Here is a 22,753-nt window from a genome sequence, read left to right as displayed (position 1 = left end):
GCCTAGCGCAATGGGGCCAAATCTGTTGGGGGCTCTAGCTATTACTGGAATGTGCATAATATATCATGCCTACTTAGATCCTCATTGGAGACAACTGACCACACTATACAATATTCAGGAGAATGGAAGAGTCTTCATGTTGGGAGCAACTTGATCTGGACTGCATAGAGGAGCAGAGCACGTGACAGATGGAAACCCTATTAGCGGAGGCGGAAGAGGAAAAAAATAGCAGCTTCCCAATCTGTGTGGCAAATTACACATCTCTGTGGAAGCTTGATGACGACAAAGTAGATGCAGAGGAGTAACACACATCCCCCAATCACGAGGAACCACCGCCCCACCCAACAAGTAGGCCACAGGAGCAGGTAGTGGAGGGAGAGCATGAATTCTTACGGTGCTTCAGGCCATCATGCTCTTGAGTTTTATAATGTCCAAGTCCACCTCGTAAAGCCGGGGTAGAAGCTGCCAAATCATGAATAAGCAAGTTCTCCATGAGGACTATGGGAACCAATGGTAATTTGTGGCCGAGGTTGGAACCGATGACGCAGTAGCGATAGGGGGAGTCTGACATTGTAGCAAACCCAGACTGCCGACATTAGAAGGAAAGGAAGAACAAAACAGTTGAAGTGAGGAAAGGCTCCTTCCTATACCAACCACACTCAGGCTAGAAATCTCAACCAGGTGGCTACAAAAAAAATACACAGGTGCCAGCAGCAAAAGAGGCAGCTAAATTAAGCTGCTAGGTGAATGAACACATGCCCAAGACGGTTAAGACAGCGCCAAAAAGGATGCACCATTCTAGACAGTCAATGCATCTTGCAGGAGTAGCTGTGAAAAAAAATCTCACTTGTTTCACCCTTTGTTGAAAAGAACCACCAAATTGCTGATCAGCTAGAGATCATAAATTGTTACAGTGAACATGAAAAGCACTGAAATTAGTACAGATAAAAACAGCCATATCAGCCTCTGGATATATAGAAATAAAAGTCCAGAAAAATCATAACATGGTGATGTAGGGAAATATCTACGGTGTCCTTATAAAAAGGCAGGCTGCACACAAATAGGGAGAATGTCATCTGATGGACACTCTAGTTTAGCCCGTATTTGTAGGGGGATGGACTTAGTCAAATGGGTGAAAGGCAAGCACTCTTAACAGTGCCCACAACCTACGGATGAAGAATTGGCATTACATGTCTGTGGTGCAAGGAATGTTATGCTGGAGGTGAGACCTGGAACCAATGCATGAGCTAGAATTGTGGTCTCTGGGTTTACACACGTCAGTTCAAAAAAAACCTCTAACACCAATGAAAATTCAACACAAGCCACTTAAAATATAACACAGTTTATTAAAAATCAGTGACCCATTTCCATTCAATGCACTGCAGAAAGTCAGAGGAAAATACTGTATTATTGGTTAATAAGTTTACTCCATCAACTTATTTCCCTTGCAAGACTGACCCTTAAGAGATTTAGAAACCAGAACAAAATGAAAGCTCCTGTGGTCAGAAAGCAGCTTGTTCACAGAATGTCAGCTAAATTATGAACAGTCACCATAATAATTTGATGTCTCTGGTAAAAACAATTACAGTAGTCCAAGGTGCTTTATAAACATTAATGAATTAAGCCTCTGAGGTAGGGAGTGTCTCACCCCAATTTTCACTGATGAGGAAAATGAGGCTCACCAAGGTTAAGTGACTTGTCTGAGGTCACACAGCGAGTCCGTGGCAGATGCTGGGATTAGGGCAAGTCTCTCAGTAAAACCTCCATTTTCCCAATAGAAGGGGTTTGGCATTACATTTGGTTATACAGGAGATTTTTTTTTTAAACGCAAAAGGATTGTCAGAAAACATGATTCAGTTTTGGATTGTTTGGTCAGAAGCGTTCAGAAAAAAAAAAAAAAAAAAAAACCTTACTCTGGTTTCTGGGTGTTTGAAGACCAGAACAAGCATTTTCTAGACCAGCCAGAATACAGCTCTCAGAAATAGCACAGCGTCAGTCACTCTTGGGCCCCACCGGTCCAGATTATTTATTTATTTTTCATCATTTAGTACAAGAGAAAAAGTCAGCGAAATGGAACGTTACCATGGGATAAATGTCTCTCGTTCTGAAGCTTAAATGTCAAGGCAAAGGTTAAACATTTAGTTTTGTCTCGGCATTTATCAAGCAGTGGGAGACGGCTACCCTGCAACGCTATCCCAACTGATGTTATCGCCTAATTAAAATGGATATTAAAGTGCTGCTTAATATAAGACATTCGTTTGGAAAGCTCCAAGCCCCCTTCCTTATAGAGAGGAGGAGGGCATTTGCAACTCATTAGGACCCCATTTCAGAGAATGCAGCTTTCCCAGCACAGATGCCACATAAACAGTCCTCTGTCAAAGGGGTCACGTACAGATGTCCGTTAATATTTCCCATTCATCCCCTTAGTCTAATTTCATAATTTGAATGCATAAAGTTCACCTAAACACAAGTGTGCAGACGATAGCAGGACTTCAAAAAGACTGCACCAGCTAATGATTGCTTGCTGGTGTAGTTAAAATTCACATGCTGCAAATGAGGCAAAGAGGTTTTTCTTTTCCTCCAAAAGGCTATTTTAGAGTCACAGGCACATCAATAGAACGCAAACGTAGGTGATTATGGTCTTTGTAGGAAGTTATTACAGATCTCTTAACGCGCAGCTGTGAATGCCTCAAATTAAAAAAAAAATCTACGCTGTCAGAATGGGAGGGGAATCATAATATGTGCTATTTAAAAACAGCAGAGAAAATATTCTCAGCAAGAATGGCTGCTTTGTCAATCCTGCAAAGGGTATTTTACTATAAATAAGCAAAGACTGTGCTTAGTACAATGACTATTTCAAAGCTGCATTATCCTTCACAATGGTACTTGTTCTCAACTATATAAATGTCAAAAATGTAACCTAGGATTCAACAACATCTAAGCAATTTACATCCTTTAAGTAAATAAAGGAGGGTTAAAATTATAATACAGAGCACAAGTTACATCAAAACTACTACTATTAAACATAACCAGAATCTAGGTAGTCATACTGTACAATCAACATGTCATGGTTTATGTGCAATAAAAGAGAACATTCAATTAACATTCTGTATTGAAATATGCAGAAATCTTTTTTAAAAAAATCTTTAGATCATTCAACTCTTTTGGTTAAAAAAAGTTTCCAATGATATAATAAGGAAACAATGACACTGCCCATTGCTGCATCTGGATTTAGTGAGACTATGTAAAACTGTCCAACGAGGTAATCACACGGGCCAAGAAATGTTCTAAGCTCTGTATAGATACAGTACGGTCTTACTTAGCAAGTCTAATATTACAGTCATTTAACACTGTGAAGGTCTGTTTATTAGCACAGGGTCCATACCTTTCTCTACGAATGCTGAGGATCTTCCGATGTTCTCCCACCATTGGTCTATTCCTGGGGCGGGTGCACCACTGCTTGTAACAATGGGACTGCTAGTTTTGAGCAGCCACAGGCAATTTAACCTCTCACCTAACCATGCCCTGAATAGCACTGATTGCTCCCACTAGTTTCCCAGAAAAAAAAAAAAGAGGGTCCCTGGATTCACAGAACTCGTATTTCAGAAATTATAGTATGGGGAAATTGACGTTTTTTAAAAATAATCAGAATTCAGAGATCTCAAAAGCCTTAGTCAAAACAAATCTCAAAAGCTTTAGTCAAAACAAAAAGCAGCTGTATTTCTGCTGGCGTGATGTCAAAACCATCTGGAAAACAAAACATCACAGAAAGCAATAAAAAGCAGGTTATTGATTTTTATAGTGTTTTAAAGAGGCCTTTCAGGAAAAGGCAGGTGTGGTGGCATGACTGGGGCAACACTCACTGCTGGATGTGAGGAGAATGAAGAGATCACGTTCCACATGCAGGAGGCGTGGCCAAATAAAGAGAGAGAATCTGTAGCAACTAACGCTCTGTAAAGAGGCACATACAATCTTGTTTTTAAAAGACAAACACCTAATGGAGGCCGACCCCCTATTCTTTCCAAATATCTGTTCCCTCCAAAATACCCAGCCGGCCCCGTGCACATCACAGCTTCACGCTGCGAACTGAAAGACTTTGTGGAAAATAATCCCATGGGATTTTGCTTTTAAATTTGCACATGAGCGTAGTGCTGTGAAGAGAGCGCCAGCCTGATGGTCTTGGAGACTGAAGTCTCCCATTTATCTAAAGAACAGGTACAGAATGGGTAGTGGCACAGCACGCTTATCACAGACTCTCCCCATCTACCTTACACCTGGTATGGAAGGGGAGTTCAGTCTCCATGGTCCTCTCCATCCTTGGCCATTCTGCCAACGAGTCACTTGTTGCCAATTGTGGTGGAGGTGTTATGATGTGGAGTCCTGACTACTGAGAACTAGACTGAGTCCCCTCAATTAATGTCAAATACGTGCCACTAAATAGCCATCAGAGGGTAACAGCTTGTGGTCACAACTAGATTGGGGCAAGGTTTTTGGGTGAATAGAAATGTTGTCAAAAAATGCACAGGGGGAGGGCTCTGAAACTATCAGTGAATTTGGGTCATGAATAGTTTTGGCCAAAAAAACCTTAAAAACACATTTGGAAATATCAAAATGTTTTGAAGCGTTGCTTTGAAATAACCTTCAAAATGTTTTGTTTGACTCAAACAATAGTTTTTCATTTTGTTGATAAAACACAAAAAAATTCCTTCTTAGTTTGAAATAATTTTTTTTCCAGATTTTTTTTTGTTTCAGTCACCAAACAAAGGGGGGGGGAAAAAAATCATTTGCTCAGCTCGAATGACAGGTGATCTGGATTTGAGCTGGTGACATAGAGATGAAAGATCTTATCACCAAGATTTTCAAACACGATTAATGACTTTGCATGCCCCGCTTGAGCCTCCTTAAAGAGAACTGATCTTCAGAATGCACCAACCAACCAGCCTCTAAAAATCAAGCTCATTTAAGATGTCTCAAGTTGGGCACCCAAAATAATTAGGCCAATTTTTGAAACGTGACTATATTTTTCCCCACAGTTTACCAAAGTTTATGCATTTTATCTGCCAATTAATAAATAAAACAATTTGCTAGCTTATTCAGTTTATAGCTTAAATACATCTAGGGAAATAAAATATACTTAACACTGTAACCTGAAAGCGTTATTTTTTTTAAACAACACATTCCATGGGCCATTTAATGAATTTTCCAGGCTAAAGCTCCATGGAGTTGAAGTATTCAAAATCTTTTGTCTAACCAGACTGCTGTAGATTGGGATGTTTGTCTGGAGAGAGGGAGAGCACTAAACGTGCTGAGTAGTTCGGGTTTTTAAATGGTTTATTACGCTGGGAGGCTAGGCAAGTCTAGCATCCGAACCTCATTTCTCTCTCCACAGACAATAAAACCCCCACACCTGTGGCAACTTATTCACATATTTTCAAAGGCCTCGAAACAATCCTTATTTTTCCTTTGAGACAGAAAGTCAGCCAGCTTGATCATTACAAAGGGTCAAATCCTGAGAAACTGGAGCTTACTTGCTTGAACTGGAACTTGCTCGGATTTGGCCCCAAAACATCAATTCTAAATCAAGACCTTGTCTACACGTGGGACAAGCCCCAGCTCAGCCATTGGTGACTAGCAACCAGCGTAGCTGCACCACTGCTGATGCCTGAGCGTAAGCCGGGGCAGGCTGTAGTTTGCACCTATTAGAAGCAGAGGTCAGTCTCAGTCAGAAGAATTGGTAGAAACCCTGGCATGCCCTTGTCCATGCTTCGCACTCAGCACCAATCCAGTTACATCAGGATATTCCCGAGCAGTGACTCTCACCCCCATCCCAACACACTAAATTCAGATTCTCCTATGAATAGAAAAAAGAAATTATTTCTCATGAAAACATTGGAAAATCAAGCTCGGAAAAATCCTACCATCCAGCACCGCCGTGCAAGCAACAAGCCAGTCTAGACGGGTGGCAATTAATTCCTGGCTGCTAGACAAATTGCTGCCCTGCATTAAAACAATCCTAAATGCAATAATGAACCAAGGCACACAGCTAATTGCACATTATATAGTCATCTCCTGTGTGCAGTAGGGCTGCCCCTTCCCCTGCAAACAACAACCAAACATTGAGATTGGAGGCCAGTTCTTATTTGAAGCCTAAAGCTGGCTGCCTTGGTTAGTCAGCAAACCCAGATGTTTGAAGTGCCAGCTGGGATCACCAGTTGTCATCAAGGGGGAAGAGAGACAGGAAAACACTGGGCCTGATTTTCAGAGGTGCTGACCACCTGCAGCTCCCACTGGTTTCAGCTGGAGTTGTGGGTGCTCAGAACTTCAGAAAAATCAATCCCTTAAGTTTTCACCTGGGCTACCAAATAAGTTGGGACCATCATGTTCTCTCACTGGATAGTCACGTTTAAGATCAAAGCTCAAGTCCAAAAACCCCTAAGCCCAAGGAGAGTTGCCACTGTAGGACCAAGAGGTGAGGAGCACACACTTGACACATCTCTCTTTTTTAAAATATATGTTTAAAAAAATCCATTTGAGTCACAAGAGATCTTTTAAAAACAATTATAAAAAAGGTCAGCTGAAGAAACGGTTTAAAATTCAATATAAAAAGTCTCTCTCCTGGGGCTGTGCAGAGACAGAGCTCCACTCTCTAACAAGGTGTAATGGCCATTATCCCTCCACTCCCACCTCCTGGCCTCAGAGGGGACTTAGAACAGAAACACATGGACAACCCCAACTGTGCGAGGGTGAGTGAGCTTTCATTGCTCTACACTTTAGTTATTTTCCCTCAATAACCGTTTTTTTCCGAGCTTAAGGAAAGATGACACCAAGCAGCGCTTAGGGGCTCTCTTGATCTAGTGACTAATTCTAGAGAGATTCCCTCAATTCCCCAGGATCTATTAACACAGGGTTCCCTCCCCACCCAAAGCCCCAGAGGGTAGAAGTCCCACCATGCCCATGATTTCGCCAGAGCTCTGTTTTCTTGTAAGCTTCCACACCTTTAGGATTTTTTCTTTCTTTCTTAATAATCATGTCATTTAATATTTACTCTCTAAACTTCCCCCATTTGGGCTATTTGTTAGCTTGATTCCTGAAAGTGAGACAGGCTAAGCAGTTTCAGCACCAAGGGTGATCTTTGCACAAAAGGGGAAATTCGCCTCCTCTCATGCCATGGGAATCTAACTACTTGCTCCATAAGGAAATAGTAGCTTGAGCAGCAAAACGTAGCATTTGCTGAACGTGCTACAAATCCCACGGAGCATCATTTGCAACAGAATTTCAAAACTAAGCAATTCCACGGCACACAGCTCTTATGGTGTCTCTGACAATGGGTTTTCAAACAGAACCATCCTCAAATGGAAAAATACATCGCTTCTCTCAAGACGTACAATGCCTGGTGGCTGCAACCTATGTCAGAACAAATGAGCTCCACAGGCAGGTTCTTGGGATCCCCTCCCATCCGCAGCACATGAAGAACTGCTCTCTCTATTTACACCGCATGGTGCACAAGTAACATATCACAATGACTCTAAAAGCTTCTGGCCTTAAGTGTTGCTTTTGGTTTGCGCGCACAGATGCTGGGCTGCTTCTCTAGGAAGCAGTGAAACCATTTGAGAATCAATCCCCTGCTTCCGGGACTAATTCCGCACATTCCTTAAGCTCTATGAACAAAGCAAACCGTTTCTCCTCTGCCAGCAGGCTAGTGGCCAAGCTGTCGGTCGTCATAAGTGCTGTATCTCTTCACGTGGATACGGCGCACTCGGTCGCGCAGTTCAAAGCCCTCGTCGTCCTCGCTGTGAGATGCCTGGCTTCGGTTCCGGCTCGTCGCCTCCAGCAGAGAGTTGTCAGGTACGCGTGGAGTTTCATACAGTAAAACGTTTAGGGTCTCCTCGTAGATACGCGCTTCGGGGAATTCAACCTAGGGAAGAGACAGCATGCTTTTTCCTGATGCAGACTGGGTAACAAGGCAGGAACCACTCTACTACTTATTGGTGAAGGAATTTCAAATGCTAATGCATGTGGGGATGGAGGTAAAGACAGTAAAACTGTTCTAAGCGGAAGAGACCTGTGAGATAATCTCATCGCATCCCCCAGAGTATGATTTTACTTTATGTTCTCTAGTGCTTTCACTAGCCTAGGTTTTGATGTCCCAACTCTTGGGCCATCTGCCACTTCTTTTGGGAGACTCCTGCAGAATCTACCACATCTCATTGTCAGGATGTCATTTCTGATACTTGACTGCAAAGTCTGGTCTCATTCTAGTCTCACCTGCACCAGTGTAAACAGGAGTACCTCTGTTGAGGCCAGGGGAATTACTCTAGATTTATCACATTGTAAATAATAATAAAGCAACAAATTTTTCTTCTTAAAACATTTAATATTCAGCCCAAATTTCCCTTTTGTCTATTTTATCCTACCCTACCTTTATTTATACTGACATGTTCCCCTCTGAACAATTCTCCTCTTTTGACATTTGCATCTTCCAACCTTCTGGAGATGGTTATGCCCCCATCACACATTTTCATTTAGTCAAGCCACACATAGGGTCAAATTCTGCTCCCAGTTACACCAGTGTAAGTCTGGAGTAATTCAACTGAAGGTCATTTACACCAGCTTAACTGGGAGAAGAATTAGATCCTTCATTCAAAGGGGAGATTTTTCAAAAGCTCTTATGTGGCTTAGGAGCACCAAGTCCTCTTGACTTTCAATGGGATTGTTCTCCTAAAGATTATTGAAGTGCTTTTGAAATTCCCTCTCTCAATCTTTCCTCCTTATTTATTCCTTCCACTGACCTAATCATATTTTGCTCTTCTCTGAATTCTGTTCAATCTGTCAGCATTTTTTGGATACTGATATGCCCAGGATAGAATGCAGCTTGCTAGCCAAGTGTTCCCCAAGCAGAGGGTCCCAACCCACCAGTGAGTCACAGGAGAGGTCTAAGTGGGTCGCGCATGCCCCAGAGGCAGTCCCTCCCTCCCATGCTCTTGCTTCCTCTGGACAGTGGCATAGGGAGCAGGATCTGGACAGCAGTGGCATGGAAGAAGTGGCTGGAGTCAGCGAGCAGACACCTGGCAGCCATCGCAGCCTGGCTGAGGCTGCAGGAGGGGCAGAGCTAGGAGAGTGAGAACGAGGGGACTGGAGGGTTGAGAAGGTTAGAGAGAGAGAGAGAGAGAGAGAGCGAGCGCGCGCGAGCGAGCGCGCAAGGATAATGCGGACAAAAGGCAATTGGGTGGGTCACCAGTAAAAAGTCGGGGAACAACTGTGCTAGCCAATGAGTGGCCCCATTCATTTGGATTTCATTGATCACCAACGGCACTCAGTCAGCGAGCTGAGACCACCCCTGACCTTACCTTCTCCTTCTGATCTGGTCTGAGTCTCAGAGATCTCATATGGCTGTGTAAAGCGCTACCAACTTTGTTACTTAACTACAAGATTCAAGGAAGACAATTCCCAGTACCTTGGTTTGTTTCTTTTCCGTGGCGTACACTATCGAGGTGCAACAGACCTCAGCGAGCTTCCGCCCCTGTCCGTAGAAAGACCAGCAGCAGATTTCATCCCCTATAACATCCTTAATGAAGAGGACTCGGCCGTTGAAGCGGAGAGAGAGTTTATCGAACAGTTCTATGTTCTTCAGTAAGTTATCGTCCGAGTTACTGAAACACAGCAGCAAAGGCAGTAAAAAGGTCTTTGTGGTTTAGCAATTGGCCTGCACCGTAAACGGCACAGGCTTAATATTCCTACCCCACCGTGGCTGCAAGCATTAATCTAAACTGGAGGATACAGCTAGTGACTCATTGCTATGCACTGGAGAACAGCCAACTTGGAACACAAATAGGATGCTCTGCTCCCCCGAGCAAATGCTCCTTTAGAGGTCAAATGATGTAATTAATATAATGGTAGCAGTTTCCTATGTCATTATAGCAACAATCAAAACCTGCATCCTGACCAACGTCAGAGCTGATCAAATCATATGCTTACTATGGTTCTATTTAGCATGGCAACAGGAAATGACCCCAGAGAGCCAACGCAAGGGTCACAGAACGTGTCCAAGGTCAGTAGAACTGTCATTTTACAGAGTCCTCCTTGTACCTAGGATGATAAGGGGCACAATTTTCAAAAGCATCCAAGTGATGTAACTGCCCTTGAGAACTTTACCCACGGTATCACTTCAATATATTTGAGTTTAATAAAGATGTTGAGTGACCTTGAGCCTATCTTGGTAACCATGTAATGTAATTCACATCGTAAGACGTGTAAACACGGTCAAGCTGACGCTAAAACCCACTTTGACCAACTCTAAAAGACAGGCCCCTACTACTCTGGCATTAACTTTGGCCCAATTCAACCAAACGTATGTAACCCACTCGGAACGGTGCTCTGTACCCCTCATGTGTGGCTTGGCCACACAGAGGTTGATGAGCCTGCAGCAGCTGTGGCTAACAGACCTGGTCGTTTAGCTCAGGCAGTAAAGGCTCATTCTTCTGGGTCCAGAGCCCCAGATTCAATCCAGATGCTGGTGCCCCACCCCGTGGTGCTCCACTTCTACACTACAAACCTATATTGGTACAACTATGTCGCTCAGAGGTGTGAAATATCCACACCCCTGAGCGACGGAGCTATACCGATTTAACCTCCCCTCACCATAGCTACCGCCGCTCGGGGAGCTGGATTAACTACGCCTATGGAGAAACTGTCCCGTCAGCATAGTAACATCTTCACTAGAGCACTACAGTGGTGCAATTGCACCAGTGCAGCTGTAGCACTGTACATGAAGATAAGCCCTAGTAGCCCTGCTGAGGCCAGTGGGACTAGTTGTGAAGCAAGGCACGCCCCATGAGAAGGGTGGCAGAAGTAGGCTCTAAGGCAGGGAGTATTCGCTTTAGAGGCCTGAGAACCATTGGCGATCAAATTGAGGACAGGTGGAATAGAGCAGGCCAAAGTCTTCCGCTCCCTGGGGCGTGAGACCGATTGGCCCCGAATCCTAGAAGTGTCGAAGTTCAGCGTTTAGTATTGGTGGGATGATTTGGTCTGGCATTCGGCTAATGGCGTTCAGACGTACTGTGGCAAACCCAAGTCACTGCGTCATCCTGGGCCAAACTAGCTTGGAACCCAGGAGTCCTGGCTCCTAAAACATTCTGTCACATCGTCTCCTTACTGACACAGTAAGTGAGCAAGCTGTCTTCACTGACGAGGATAGGGAAGAATTGGCGGGGCGGGGGAGAATATTCTTTACCCTGGTAAGAGAGAGTGTCTATAAAGAGATGCCTCATACAGCTGCCATCAAGGCATAATAACTGAGCCACCATGTCCCTGCGTACGGCTCCAGTCGCTCTTATTAGGGCCTCTCCGACTTCAGACCCCTCCTGACGAATATGCTATTTTGTCTTTAGCGCAGCATCGTTGCTGGATAATAAAGGGAAGCACGGCCAGGAGTACCGCGGAAAACACCGCCCCCCTGAGCTGGATGATGAATCTGCTGCCTTCTAGCATTCCCTAGTGGCCACCTGGAGTTACACGTTTGTTAGAATCAGTCTCTCTGGCAGACAAACAGCACATGTGTCTAGAGACCCAAAGAGGTTGACAAAACCGCCATGATGGTGTCTCAGAATGAAAGGCAAATGGCTAGGGTTCTGTAAGCCCTGCCTTAGGGCTGGCCGTGTTGCTTCAAGCTCCCGATCTGGGAAAACCAGGAGCCACTTTGGCAGTGGTGTCACAAGAGTGACACCACAGAACCCGAACAACACTCTGTTTCTTTCCTCAGTGTCACACAAGGAGAGCAACTATCCTTACTGCTAAAGCCTTACAGGGGCAGTTCCTGCTCTGATGTGTTTCACATCTCCGCCTTTTACATCTCCTTTACAACGATGTAATTAATTGATTTCAAAAGGGGGGGGGGGCTGGAATAACTAGGGGTGCTGTAGGTCTGGACCAAGGTGGCTTAGCAGGGCTGCATGGGAGCTCAGGAATGGAACTGCAGAGGGAGATACAGGTCACAACTGCATTAGCATGTGGGTGGAAGTTTACCCTGCATTGCCTTACTCTGCCTGGCTTCAGCCAGTGTTATTAGCAGTCACGCTTCTCTGAGCGCTTTGAGAGACAGCCACCTCCACTACCCACACACTGAGCTCTAACAGGCTGCATTCCCCCTGCAACCCAAGGAGCCTGATCATCCTCTGTCAATCAAGAGTAACTGCACTCAGGTGCACGAAGAAACACTCCTGGAAGAGGAGAATCAGGCCCTTGCACACCCAGCCCTGGTAGCCTGCGAGGAACGTTTGCTGTCCGCGTGGAACACTCAAGACATACCTGGTGTAGGAATATTTGTTGTTGCTCCTGTTATAAAGCAGCTTGACAACAGGCTGTTAGGAGATAAAAGAACAAAGGCAGGGCAGGTGAGTTTTGTACTGTAAACAGCTTGGCAGAAATAGAGTGAGTGGTGACAGAAAAGCAGTTACTTTCATGGAGGATTCAATGAGCCTCTCTTCTTCCTTTGGTGACGTGATGATGGGGATGTTACAGACGGGCTCGTATGAGTCTTTCTTGTCCTGGTTCAAATAAAGTAAGAAGTATAACTAACTTGTGGGCACCTCCAGCCATGTTCCCAAGCCCTCCAATGCAGAGAAAGAGCACAAAGTTGCTATAGTAACCCCACCATAATTCCGTGAGCTGCAACCCAGAAATACAAGCGAGATGTTTCTTAGCCCCGAAAGGCAGTGATAATTGAAACATTCAGATGCAAATGGATGTCATTCCTACAGACTCCGAGCCTGCTGTGAGTTTGTGTTCGGAGGCCGTGGTGTTCTAGCCCCACTGACAAAAGGGGCAGGGGAAAATGCTTGGGCTAGTTTTATCAACTGCCCACTGTAGCTCAGTCATCACAAATCACACATTTGTTGGAGAGAAATGTACCTCACTGAAACGGACTCAAACACTTTGTTGTACAAGCGACAAGCTATCGCTTGTAGCAGACGCTAACTCCAGCTTCCTTATGCAGTGAACTAGAGCGCCAACTACCGGCTTCTTGAGTAGAAAATATATCCAAACAAATCAAAATCAATTGTCTATCTACTTACATGGCCCCCATATCTGAGCATCTCTCAGTCTTTAATACTCTCAACATCCCTAGGAGGCAGGGAAATGCTACCATTTCCAGTTTACAGAACGAAGGCCCAGAGAAGCTGTGACTTGCCCAAGGTCTCACAGGGGGTTTGTGGCGCAGCAAGGACTTGAACTCAGGTCTTGCAAGTTGTAGGCTGTAACCACTGAACCATCCTGCCTCTATTTAGGCCACGATAGCACTTTATTCCCAAAGTGCTTCACAAACCACGTACATACTCAGAACTGCTAAACTTCCGCCCCCTCTAGGGTGGAAGCCAGAAGCACAATAGTGGCATTAGCTGGGGATATTTTGGCCGAGTCATCGCTCCAAATCCCTTCTCTACCACGAATCATCACAGGACACTTACTGTCAAGGCAGAGCAGAGAACAACATGGTTTTAAGCTCTTATCCAAAAGAGAGAGAGAGAGAGCAAGAGGTATGTCTCTCAGTTTATCTGCCTTGGAAAGAGACCCAGATGGGGATCAAAACTGACTTTAGACATTTCAGACTTCATATCAGACTGTACCTCATTACACCAGTACCTCATTTAAACACAAGCACTTTCAAAGCACGACAACAGAAGGTAAGTCCCCGATAATTTTTAGAAGTGGAAAAACCTCAGGCTGCTGCCATGTCTTACCTGGAGAGCTGCCTGGCACATGTCTACTAAGCCCTGAATTAGGTAATATTTCGCTTCTGCCATCAGCTCTTTGATCTCCTGCCTGTTTTTTGGAAGCGCGATAGTGTCGTCTCGGAGGTAATTTAAAATCACACCGAAGTGTTTCCCACAACGGTCTATAAGGATCCACCCTGAAAGACAAACACCACGACATTTGAGTGCAAGCAGCAGCTCAGCAAGGAGGCAAAACATGGAATCTCAGTGCAACAGCTCTCAGGCCTCATCTGTGGATAATTCATCTTCCTAGTGCCTCTTGCAACAGAGCTTGCCCAAATTCCCAAGGTAGTCAGTGGGAGTCTTTGTTGACTTCAGGGGAGCTAGATCTGGCCCACAGAAGAGAAACTGACAGAGGAATTGCTCTTCTCAATGGCCCAACCACCAACCTCCCAAGAGGAAAAAGTTTCCACGCAGATTCCAAAGCCCAATAAGACCGAGATGAAAGAATCTGAAAACACTCAGGCTTTTACTAACAGGGATAAAAATACCCCATTAGAATCCTAGTGCATTGTTTTCTCCACTGATCAATCCACACACACTCATCCCAGAACTGTTTTCTGTGACTTGCCTTGTCTATATTAGATTCCAATCAACTGGGGACTTGGATCCATTTAAAATTTAAATATTATTGGAAGTTACCAATTGGCACTATTACAGTAGTTCTGTTTAACTGACCGTTTAGGCAGTTAGAACTTAGAAAAATGCTTATTGTTAAATGTGGGGCAATTTTTTAAAGAAGCTCAGCACTATACCAGAGAAGTTGGTTCTTACTGCCTTCATGTCTAAGTCATTTCTGTTGCCTACAGGTTGTGTGGGCAAACAAGAACCTTGCATGGTGCCAGAATAGTACAACCATGTGAAACGCAGTGAACACTGGAACCCAAACTCCAAAATAATAGGCATGAGAGTGAATTTGGGGTGGGAAGGCCTTTCAGGAGTCCTATTTGAATTTTTTTTTTAAGTTGTTGGAATGGATTTTGTGGTTTTTATCTCTTGCGCCTAGAGAACATGATAAACTCAAACACGAATAAATATCAAGATCTAGGTGTTCAGCAATAAGAGAGATCTATTGGACTGTTGTAGTAACAAATATTTTAAAGCAATTAAATATTCTTCAAGTGTTTACAACAAATATACATAATCCAATAAGAAAATCTAAGTGAAAATACATGACTCTTCCCTTAACCTTCTACAAGGGAAGGGTAGACTCCTGGCAATGTACATTGCCATGCAGAGAAGCAGATGCAGTATTGCCAGGCAGCTTAGTACTAAGAAAGTATTAAAAAAAAAACTAGAGGAGACTTGCCAAAAGCGTTTGCAAATTCTAAAGGGATTTGAGTCTAAAGTTCTGCACACCACCTGCTGGCATTTGGCAGAGGTTTCACCAGTCCTCTTTCCCAGTTCTTGAGAGAGAAATCAGATCAGCATTCCACAGATGCCAAGATATAGAACAGGCCAGTGAAACCAATGAGGAAAAGGCCATTCTGGTCTAACACACTAAAGATATGCTATCACACCGATTTAGTTAAACTGAATATTTGACAGGCAAGCTACACGGATATATGCCAGCTTCATACCAAAGTACAATATCCATACACAAAGCTGAACTGAGTTAGTTTAAACCTGGTGCAACATCGCCCCTTTAGTTTAACCAGTGCCACTTTTATGAGTAGATGAGCCATATGAAATATCAAGAGGTTAAGCGACTTGCCCAAATTCGCACAATAAATACATGGCACAGCAAGGGCTAGAATCCAGATCCCCATGTTCCCAAGCCCACACTCTCGACACCCAAGAACATTCTTCCCTGGGATGAGCAAATAGATTTTTTTCCTGCTTTTGCTTATATTTGTATCGAGCGAACGTATCTAGAGGGCCTCAATCAGGGATGGTCTCTCTCAGCATAACTCCACAGCTCTATTGAGCCCACATTTTTTCTGCTCCTAAATGTGTAGTTTGGCCTAGCCCATTGCTAGGCGGCGTGTGAAAGCATTCATGGCCACTGCTCATACGGATGCTCTTCCTTGTTCTCCTATTTAATTAAAGCTGCCGAGTTAAGCTTGTTTAGACTGTAAACTCATAGGGGCATCGACTATCTTTTTTATTATCCATGTGCACAGTACAATGTGGCCCTGACCTGACTGTGGCCTTTAAATGCTACCTCAATTTAAATATTATATTAATATCGTAATCAACAAGCAGCGCATGCCACGGAGACCCAAAAAGCAGCACCGGGGTTTGGCAACACGAGTCGGCACTTCAAACAATAAAAAGCGCTGCCACTTGTCTGCCCCCTTCCCACATTTCAATTGACGCCTCTACACAAGATCCTACAAGTGCCAACCCACACGCATCTGTTCAGTCCTGACAGCAGCGTAGGCCATCCACATACCAGCTGCGACAGGAATGGAGCGAATGATGGGGAGGGATAGCTCGGTGGTTTGAGCATTGGCCTGCTAAACCCAGGGTTGTGAGTTCAATCTTTGAGGGGGCCATTTCAGGGTTGGGGGCAAAAATTGGGGATTGGTCCTGCTTTGAGCAGGGGGTTGGACTAGATGACCTCCTGAGGTCCCTTCCAACCCTGATATTCTAGGATTCCTTGCTCCAACTAATGTTGGTAATGAAGGGGGAAGTTTACTCCCCTTGGTGCCTTTGACAAGAAATCTCCACCTAAATCCCACGCATTGACAGAGTTCTAGTCTCAGACACGCATGTGGCTCCTGTCGACACTCCCTTACCTTCCTTGTCAGTCAGCACTTCCATCCTGCCACTGAACATGGCCTTCAGCATGGTGTCGTGCCGGGTCAGCACCTGCACTGTGGTGTAGTACAAGGAGCCCCCAACGTTGAGCCGCACGTACTTGTTGCCCAGGCTACCCTCTTTGAAGCTGCAGGTTTTGGGCTTGGCTCCTGACGACCGGCAGATGTTGGTGAGGCACGTGTCCCCAGACATCTCCTTCTGTAAGTAGATGACGACTCTGCAGAGGGTTGGCTTGATGGATTCCGCCGTGGTTGGGGAGGGGTCAAGAATTGCCGGATGGAGAGGGCAGGGTAGGAATAGTCATAAATTGCTCAATCCCTGGGTGGGGTTAGAAACAAGGGGAAGAGGATGAGATCAAGGAGGAGGCCTAGAACTACCGTCTGCAATGAAAACATGCAGCCTGCATCACAGAAGGGAGGGGACTGTAAGAGGATACAGTCTTTCACCCTGGGGTTCCCACGTCAAAGCCAGCCTAGGTGGATTGTTACCAACACCTAGCAGCTGGATAGCTTCCGCAACGGAGTTCTGAGGGAATCTTCTTCGGTTTTTATTAGACAAGCTCTACAGTTTCTGAGTGCATGCCTAATTACAAATGTGTCGGGAAATGAGCTATTTCCTCACAACAAAATCATGAGAAAATAATCAGGCCACTGGCATTCAGTAAGTGTTTAACGAAAGAGCCTCCACCAAAAAAATCTGGTTTTGATTTTCGTTTCAATAAGAGACAAAACTCTGCAGCTTATTTCAAATGATCGATTGAAAATAAATGGCACTTCCACCACATTTGGCCAAATTAAGCTTTTCTGGACTTTGCAAAGTTTAGCCATCAGCCAAACCTGAACCCACTGTGAAATACTGCAGTCTGAATGTATCTGTGCAGTGGCAGGAACTCTGCTCTCTCTCTCTCTCTCAGCTTCCCAGAAGGATATTACACTTCTTGCTCAGAGCCTATCCAACACAATAGGAGGGTTTCCTGCACTTCCCCTAGCTGAAACAACAGCTTGTAGATCTTTTCTTTTAATTGGAAATCGGTACAGCAGCTGTGGCAGTCTCAGTTTTCAATTATTACAGTTAAACCCTGTAGTCACCGTTTGGGTCACTCCATTTCTCTATCCATACTCCATTTCTTGGTACATCCTCCCAGTCTTAGTTGTTTCTGCTGTAGGTAGGGTAGCTGATGCTGTATTAGAGTTCTAATATGGAGAAAGCTGTTTGGGATCTGTTTGCTGGAACATCCCTTACTGATGAGTGCAGATGAGAAACTAAGTTAACCTGTCACGAATCCAGTCTGAGCCCCAGCCTTGCCTCTGCTCTCCTCTCTCATCCCTACACAAGGTAAACAAGAAATGGAACCAAAAGAATAAGAGCAAAGATGGACCAAATCTAACATGTCAGATCCCAAATCCTCTAACTGGAAAAATCTGGATCTAGATTTCATGGGCACTGCACTGCATTCTGCTGAACCCAGGAGAAATTTCACTGTGCTACCAGTGCTGAAATCTTTTTTCCTTCCCTCCCACTATGCCATAGTCTACTTATCTGTCCATTCCAGATTGGAAGCTTCTCCTTGTCATCTCACTTCTCTGTACCATCAGCGGCCTTGTACAAATAACCTGCTATCCACCATACAGACAGCATGAAAGAGCTAACCATCCATCTGGTATAGAAAAACCTCTTGATAGCTACACACGGCATCTTAATTGTAAGAGATTTGAAGAACTCCTGACTTTACAGGCATAGAAGAATGCTCTTATAACATCATTTCCCATTTTGACTGTTGTATCTGAGTAATCACGACAGGCCGGCTCTCTTAAGCCACAGTGAGTAGGAAGCAAACTCTGCAACCCGCAAGTACACAGCAAATTCCACAAAGCATTTATTGGGCCAAGGCAGGTCAGTCAGGTTATAACTGGCTCGAATTGGCACTCCTATGAGCTATCAACATTCTTAATCTTGAGCTGAACAGCCCTAGAAAACAAAGCATACATTCTTTTCTACCTCTGAACACAAGGAAGTTGCTTCCTAGCTGATCACATTAACACCAAGCATCCCAGAGATCAGTATGAATCACAGGCAATCACACATCTCAATTGTTGATCTACAGGCGATTAATCACTATAAGCTGTGATCAGAAAGACCTGTTTGTGTGAGTACTGTCACATGACAAGATCACTGAACAAAATAATACCTTTCATTTGTCTAGGACTTTTTAATCAAGGTCACTTAATAAGTCTGTCATAGGAATGGAATGGGAATAAAGCCCAGGTCTCCTATCTTATTTCAGGTTTCAGAGTAGCAGCCATGTTAGCCTGTATCCGCAAAAAGAAAAGGAGTGCTTGTGGCACCTTAGAGAATTTTGACAGGTTTCAGAGTAGCAGCCGTGTTAGTCTGTATTCGCAAACAGAAAAGGAGGACTTGTGGCACCCTAGAGACTAGCAAATTTAGTTGAGCATAAGCTTTTGGGAGCACGAAAGCTTATGCTCAAATAAACTGGTTAGTCTCTAAGGTGCCACAAGTACTCTTTTTATTTTTATCTTATTTCAGGTACCCCGACCTGTGCTTTTGCTGCTATATAATCCATTCTCCATTATTTCGGTGCTTTGTGTTTCTTATCTTGGGGGGGGGGGGGGGGTAAAAAAATCAATTACGTCAGTTTTATTTTTGTTTACAGGCATATTCACTTGTAGGTTTAAGTGGGAAATATACTGATTTAAAATCAACTGGCTTCATTTGGATTTTTTTTAAACAATTAAAGTAGTCCTAGGTTTTTACATAAAGTATGTTTTTACAAAATTTAATTTTCAAGCCCAGTTAATGTAGTTTTAAATAAAAAATGCTTTTAAAGGCCTTCAGACTGAGTGATAATAAAGGTTTTGAAAAAGACAGAATTAAAGGGTCTGATCCTGCAATGAATGGCAGATCTCCACACTCCGTCAGAGTCCCTACATGGGTCTTCCTGACTGCATCTCATTGCAGAATCAGGGTCTTAGTGTTGTTATTTTTCCAACGAAGCAGAGAGTAGAGTAAAATGGGGAAATCCTTTTTGCCAACTAGCCAAGCCACATAAGAGCAAACACCATTGATTTAATATGTTAATAAAGACATAGGCTAGGAAACTTCACCCACACTCAGCAAGGAAACCCTCAATTACTGTCTTTACTGTAAGAGAGAAAGTTTGTTATTCTGTCCTTCTTTCCTGCCTTGTGAGGGAGGAGAGAGAGTCAAAAGTGTACACACGGTAATACATCATTTCATAGCTCACATCACGAAATTGTCCCAGCTGAGAACTACCATAAATCCCAGCCCACATTATAAACAGCTCAAGAGAAGCATTCAAACAGCATCATTTGCAAACTAAGCACTATAGAGGACACTCCCCATCTCTTGGGCCAGCCCAGTAGGGAGCTGGAAGATAGAGACAAACTGATGTATTAGTTTTCACTTGTATTACAATAGCACCTAGAGGCGCTAGCTGACATCAGGGCTCCTTTGTGATAGGCCCGATACAAACACAGGACAAGAGACAGCACCTCCATCAAAGAGTTTACAGTCTATCTAAATAGACGACAAACACTGCCACCACGCTCTTACATAGCGCCTTTCATCAGACCTCAAAGCGCTTTACGAAGGAGGGTGAGATAATATCTTTAATTGGACCAATTTCTGCTGGTGGAAGAGACAAGCTTTCAAGCGGGAATGGAGATCAGTATTGTTATCTCCATTTTACACATGGGAAAAACTACCCACAAGGAAGACAAGTAACTTGCCCAAGGTCAGTGGCAGAGCTAAGAACTGAAACCAGATCTCCTATTCGTATTAAGAATTGATTTGTAGGAAAGAATACTTATTGGCAGACAGCGTGGCCTAGTCAATAGAGCACTGGACTGGAACTCAGGAGACCGGCCTTTAATTCCTGGCTCTACCATGGACCTACTGGCTGACCTTATGCAAGTCATTTGCTCCTCTGTGCCTCAGTTTCCCCATCTGTAAAGCATGGCTAGTGCTGCTGACCTCCTTTGTAAAGCACGTTGAGCTCTCTGGATGAAATGCGCCGTATAAGCGCTAGGTAATAGTACTAGTAGCAGTTTGACCAGACGATGAAATCAGTCCATTGTGGGAGGGAGCTCTACTGGGTACCGTGGACAATATTTAAGGGTGTGTTTCAGCAGCTTCTTTATTGCCTATTTGTAGGGTGGCAAAAGAGAGACTTCCCCCCAGGTTCGGCTACAGATTGCAGAGAAAATCACGACTGAACAATCAGGAATTTATTTGCAAGGTAAGAGGCGTGGGGGGAGAATGAAAAGGGAATCTAAGAATTCCCTGCTCTAAATAAAAAGAGAGCACTTTCCATCTTCAGGCTATCCTCAGACCCCCATGAGAAGTACCCGCCACAGGGGGCCTGCTTTACAGAGGAATAAAATATTTCTGGTTATGGGTGCCTCTGTGCTTTTACATTTACAAACATTAGATCACCCTCACTATACCCCTCGGGGAACTCTAAGAATTCTTAGCCCCGCTTTACAGGTGGAGAGAAATATGGCCCCAGCCCCGATGAGCTAACTGTTGGGTAGGACGCATCACCTGAAAACACTGTAAAACTCTTTAGGGAAGGGACCATCTTTTTTGTTCCAGGTGTTTACCGCTTAGCGCCACAGGGCTCTGGTCCAGGAGTGGGACTCCTAGCCACTACTGCAATACAGCTAATGAACGATGACGACAAACAATGAGCGGAAGAGGGGAGAAGGGTTGCCAACTCTCATGAAGTTACCATAAGTCTCATTATACTTAGCGTGTCCCTTAACACATTTTGTGAAGCGCTTTGAGACCAAAAGCGCTATTGATGAACAGTGCTGGATAAGAGATAGGTATTGTTATTATTAAAGCCCCAGCTCCGGGAACGAAACCAATCTCAGCCCATCCAACCCCCCATCCCTTTTTCCTTTCATTACAAGGAGAAGGCTGAAACCGGAAACCCAAAGGCTCCAACACGGGAAAGCAAATAAAAATAACCCAACGCTTGCTATTAAGTCCCATTATTTTTTGGCAAGTCTCATGAATACTTTTGGCCAGGCCATAGCGTGTGCGTGGGTCTGGCAATATTGGATGGATGCTTCAGTTAGTTACATATACTCCTTGAGGGTACGTACCTAGGAGATGGGGTTGGTGCATGCCCCCTCACCCCCCAGGTAGTTACCCAGCTCCTCGGCTCCCGCCCCCCCCCCCCCCAGCCCCCGGTAGTTACCCAGCTCCTTGGCTCCCGCAGCCCCCTGGTAGTTACCTAGCTCTTCGCCCCCCCGCCCGGTAGTTACCCAGCTCCTCGACTCCCCCCCCAGCCTCCCGGGTAGTTACCCAGCTCCTTGCCCCCCTCATGCCCCCTCGCCACCCGGGTAGTTACCCAGCTCCTCGCCCCCCCCCCCGGATATTTGGCTGGCTCCCCGGCCCGCCCCGAGTGGTATTTACCCGTCTCCTTGGCTCCCCGCCCAGGTAGTTACCTGGCTCATCGGCTCCCCCCGCTACCCACCCCCGCGGGGTGCTTCCCCGGCTCCCCCCCCGCGGGCTGCTCCCCCCCCGCCCTGGCTTCCCTGGCTCCCCCCGGGGCTGCTTACCCGGCCTTGGGGCCGTCGCGCTCCGCGGGCTGCCAGCGACGCTGCCTCTCAGACCCCGCTCCAGGGGGTCCCGGGCCCGAATCTCAGCCCTGCTCACGGCAGGGCCTCCAACCGCGGCGCCGCCGGCCTGGGCTGGGCCGAGCCGAGCTCCTCCCGCCGCCCCAGCCGGGACCCGCGACCCGAGACCGCTCCCTGCAACTGGGACTACGGGCTCCAGCATGCCCCGGGGCCGCCCGCCCGGAAAGACTACAGCCCCCAGCATGCAACGCGGCCGCCGTCCCCAGCATGCAACGGGGCCGCCCGCCCGGAAAGACTACAGCCCCCAGCATGCAACGGGGCCACCGTCCCCACAGGACGACAGCCCCCAGCATGCAACAAGGTCACCACCCTGGACGGGACCACTCTGTCTGAATGATTTACAGCCCCCAGCCAGCAACGCCCCCCCCGTGGCGCCTGTGGTCCCGCCCCACCCGGGCACTGGCCGTTCTCAGCGGGCACCACCCCCCAGGCGCGGCCAAGCGCTTCGAAGAGCGACCGTGCCCGGGGGGAGGGGCTCAGGGGGCCGCCGCCGCAGCCCCCCCAGGACGGGCCACGCTTCCCAGCATGCCCTGGGGC

The 22,753-nt window shown here is 45.6% G+C and overlaps 1 protein-coding gene across 1 annotated transcript; it reads right to left on the bottom strand.

Annotated features, from left to right (window-relative positions):
• Positions 1–1,343: 1,343 nt before the first annotated feature.
• On the bottom strand, positions 1,344–22,331 carry TNFAIP1 (TNF alpha induced protein 1). The gene is made up of 7 exons (XM_074974807.1): positions 22,139–22,331; positions 16,511–16,850; positions 13,737–13,906; positions 12,453–12,542; positions 12,304–12,356; positions 9,455–9,650; positions 1,344–7,915 (listed from the first exon to the last, which is right to left on the bottom strand). Exons 2-7 carry the CDS (start codon positions 16,722–16,724, stop codon positions 7,697–7,699), a joined length of 942 nt encoding a protein of 313 aa, XP_074830908.1. The 5' UTR covers positions 16,725–16,850; positions 22,139–22,331; the 3' UTR covers positions 1,344–7,696.
• Positions 22,332–22,753: the final 422 nt, after the last annotated feature.

The sequence above is a fragment of the Natator depressus genome, chromosome 17 (genome assembly GCF_965152275.1).
Source record: "Natator depressus isolate rNatDep1 chromosome 17, rNatDep2.hap1, whole genome shotgun sequence".
Classification (NCBI taxonomy): Eukaryota; Metazoa; Chordata; order Testudines; family Cheloniidae; genus Natator; species Natator depressus.
The sequence above is the reverse complement of the archived record's forward strand: the minus strand, read 5'-3'. Positions and strand labels throughout refer to the sequence as shown.

What these genes read in the sequence shown, in the direction of transcription:
- TNFAIP1 (XM_074974807.1), bottom strand. Translation starts at nt 16,724, where the DNA reads ATGTCTGGGGACACGTGCCTCACCAACATCTGCCGGTCGTCAGGAGCC. An exon ending in TGTGCCAGGCAGCTCTCCAG is followed by an intron (nt 12,543 to 13,736) that starts GTAAGACATGGC and finishes TATTTGAACCAG; the next exon opens with GACAAGAAAGACTCATACGA. An exon ending in TCATTGAATCCTCCATGAAA is followed by an intron (nt 12,357 to 12,452) that starts GTAACTGCTTTT and finishes ATCTCCTAACAG; the next exon opens with CCTGTTGTCAAGCTGCTTTA.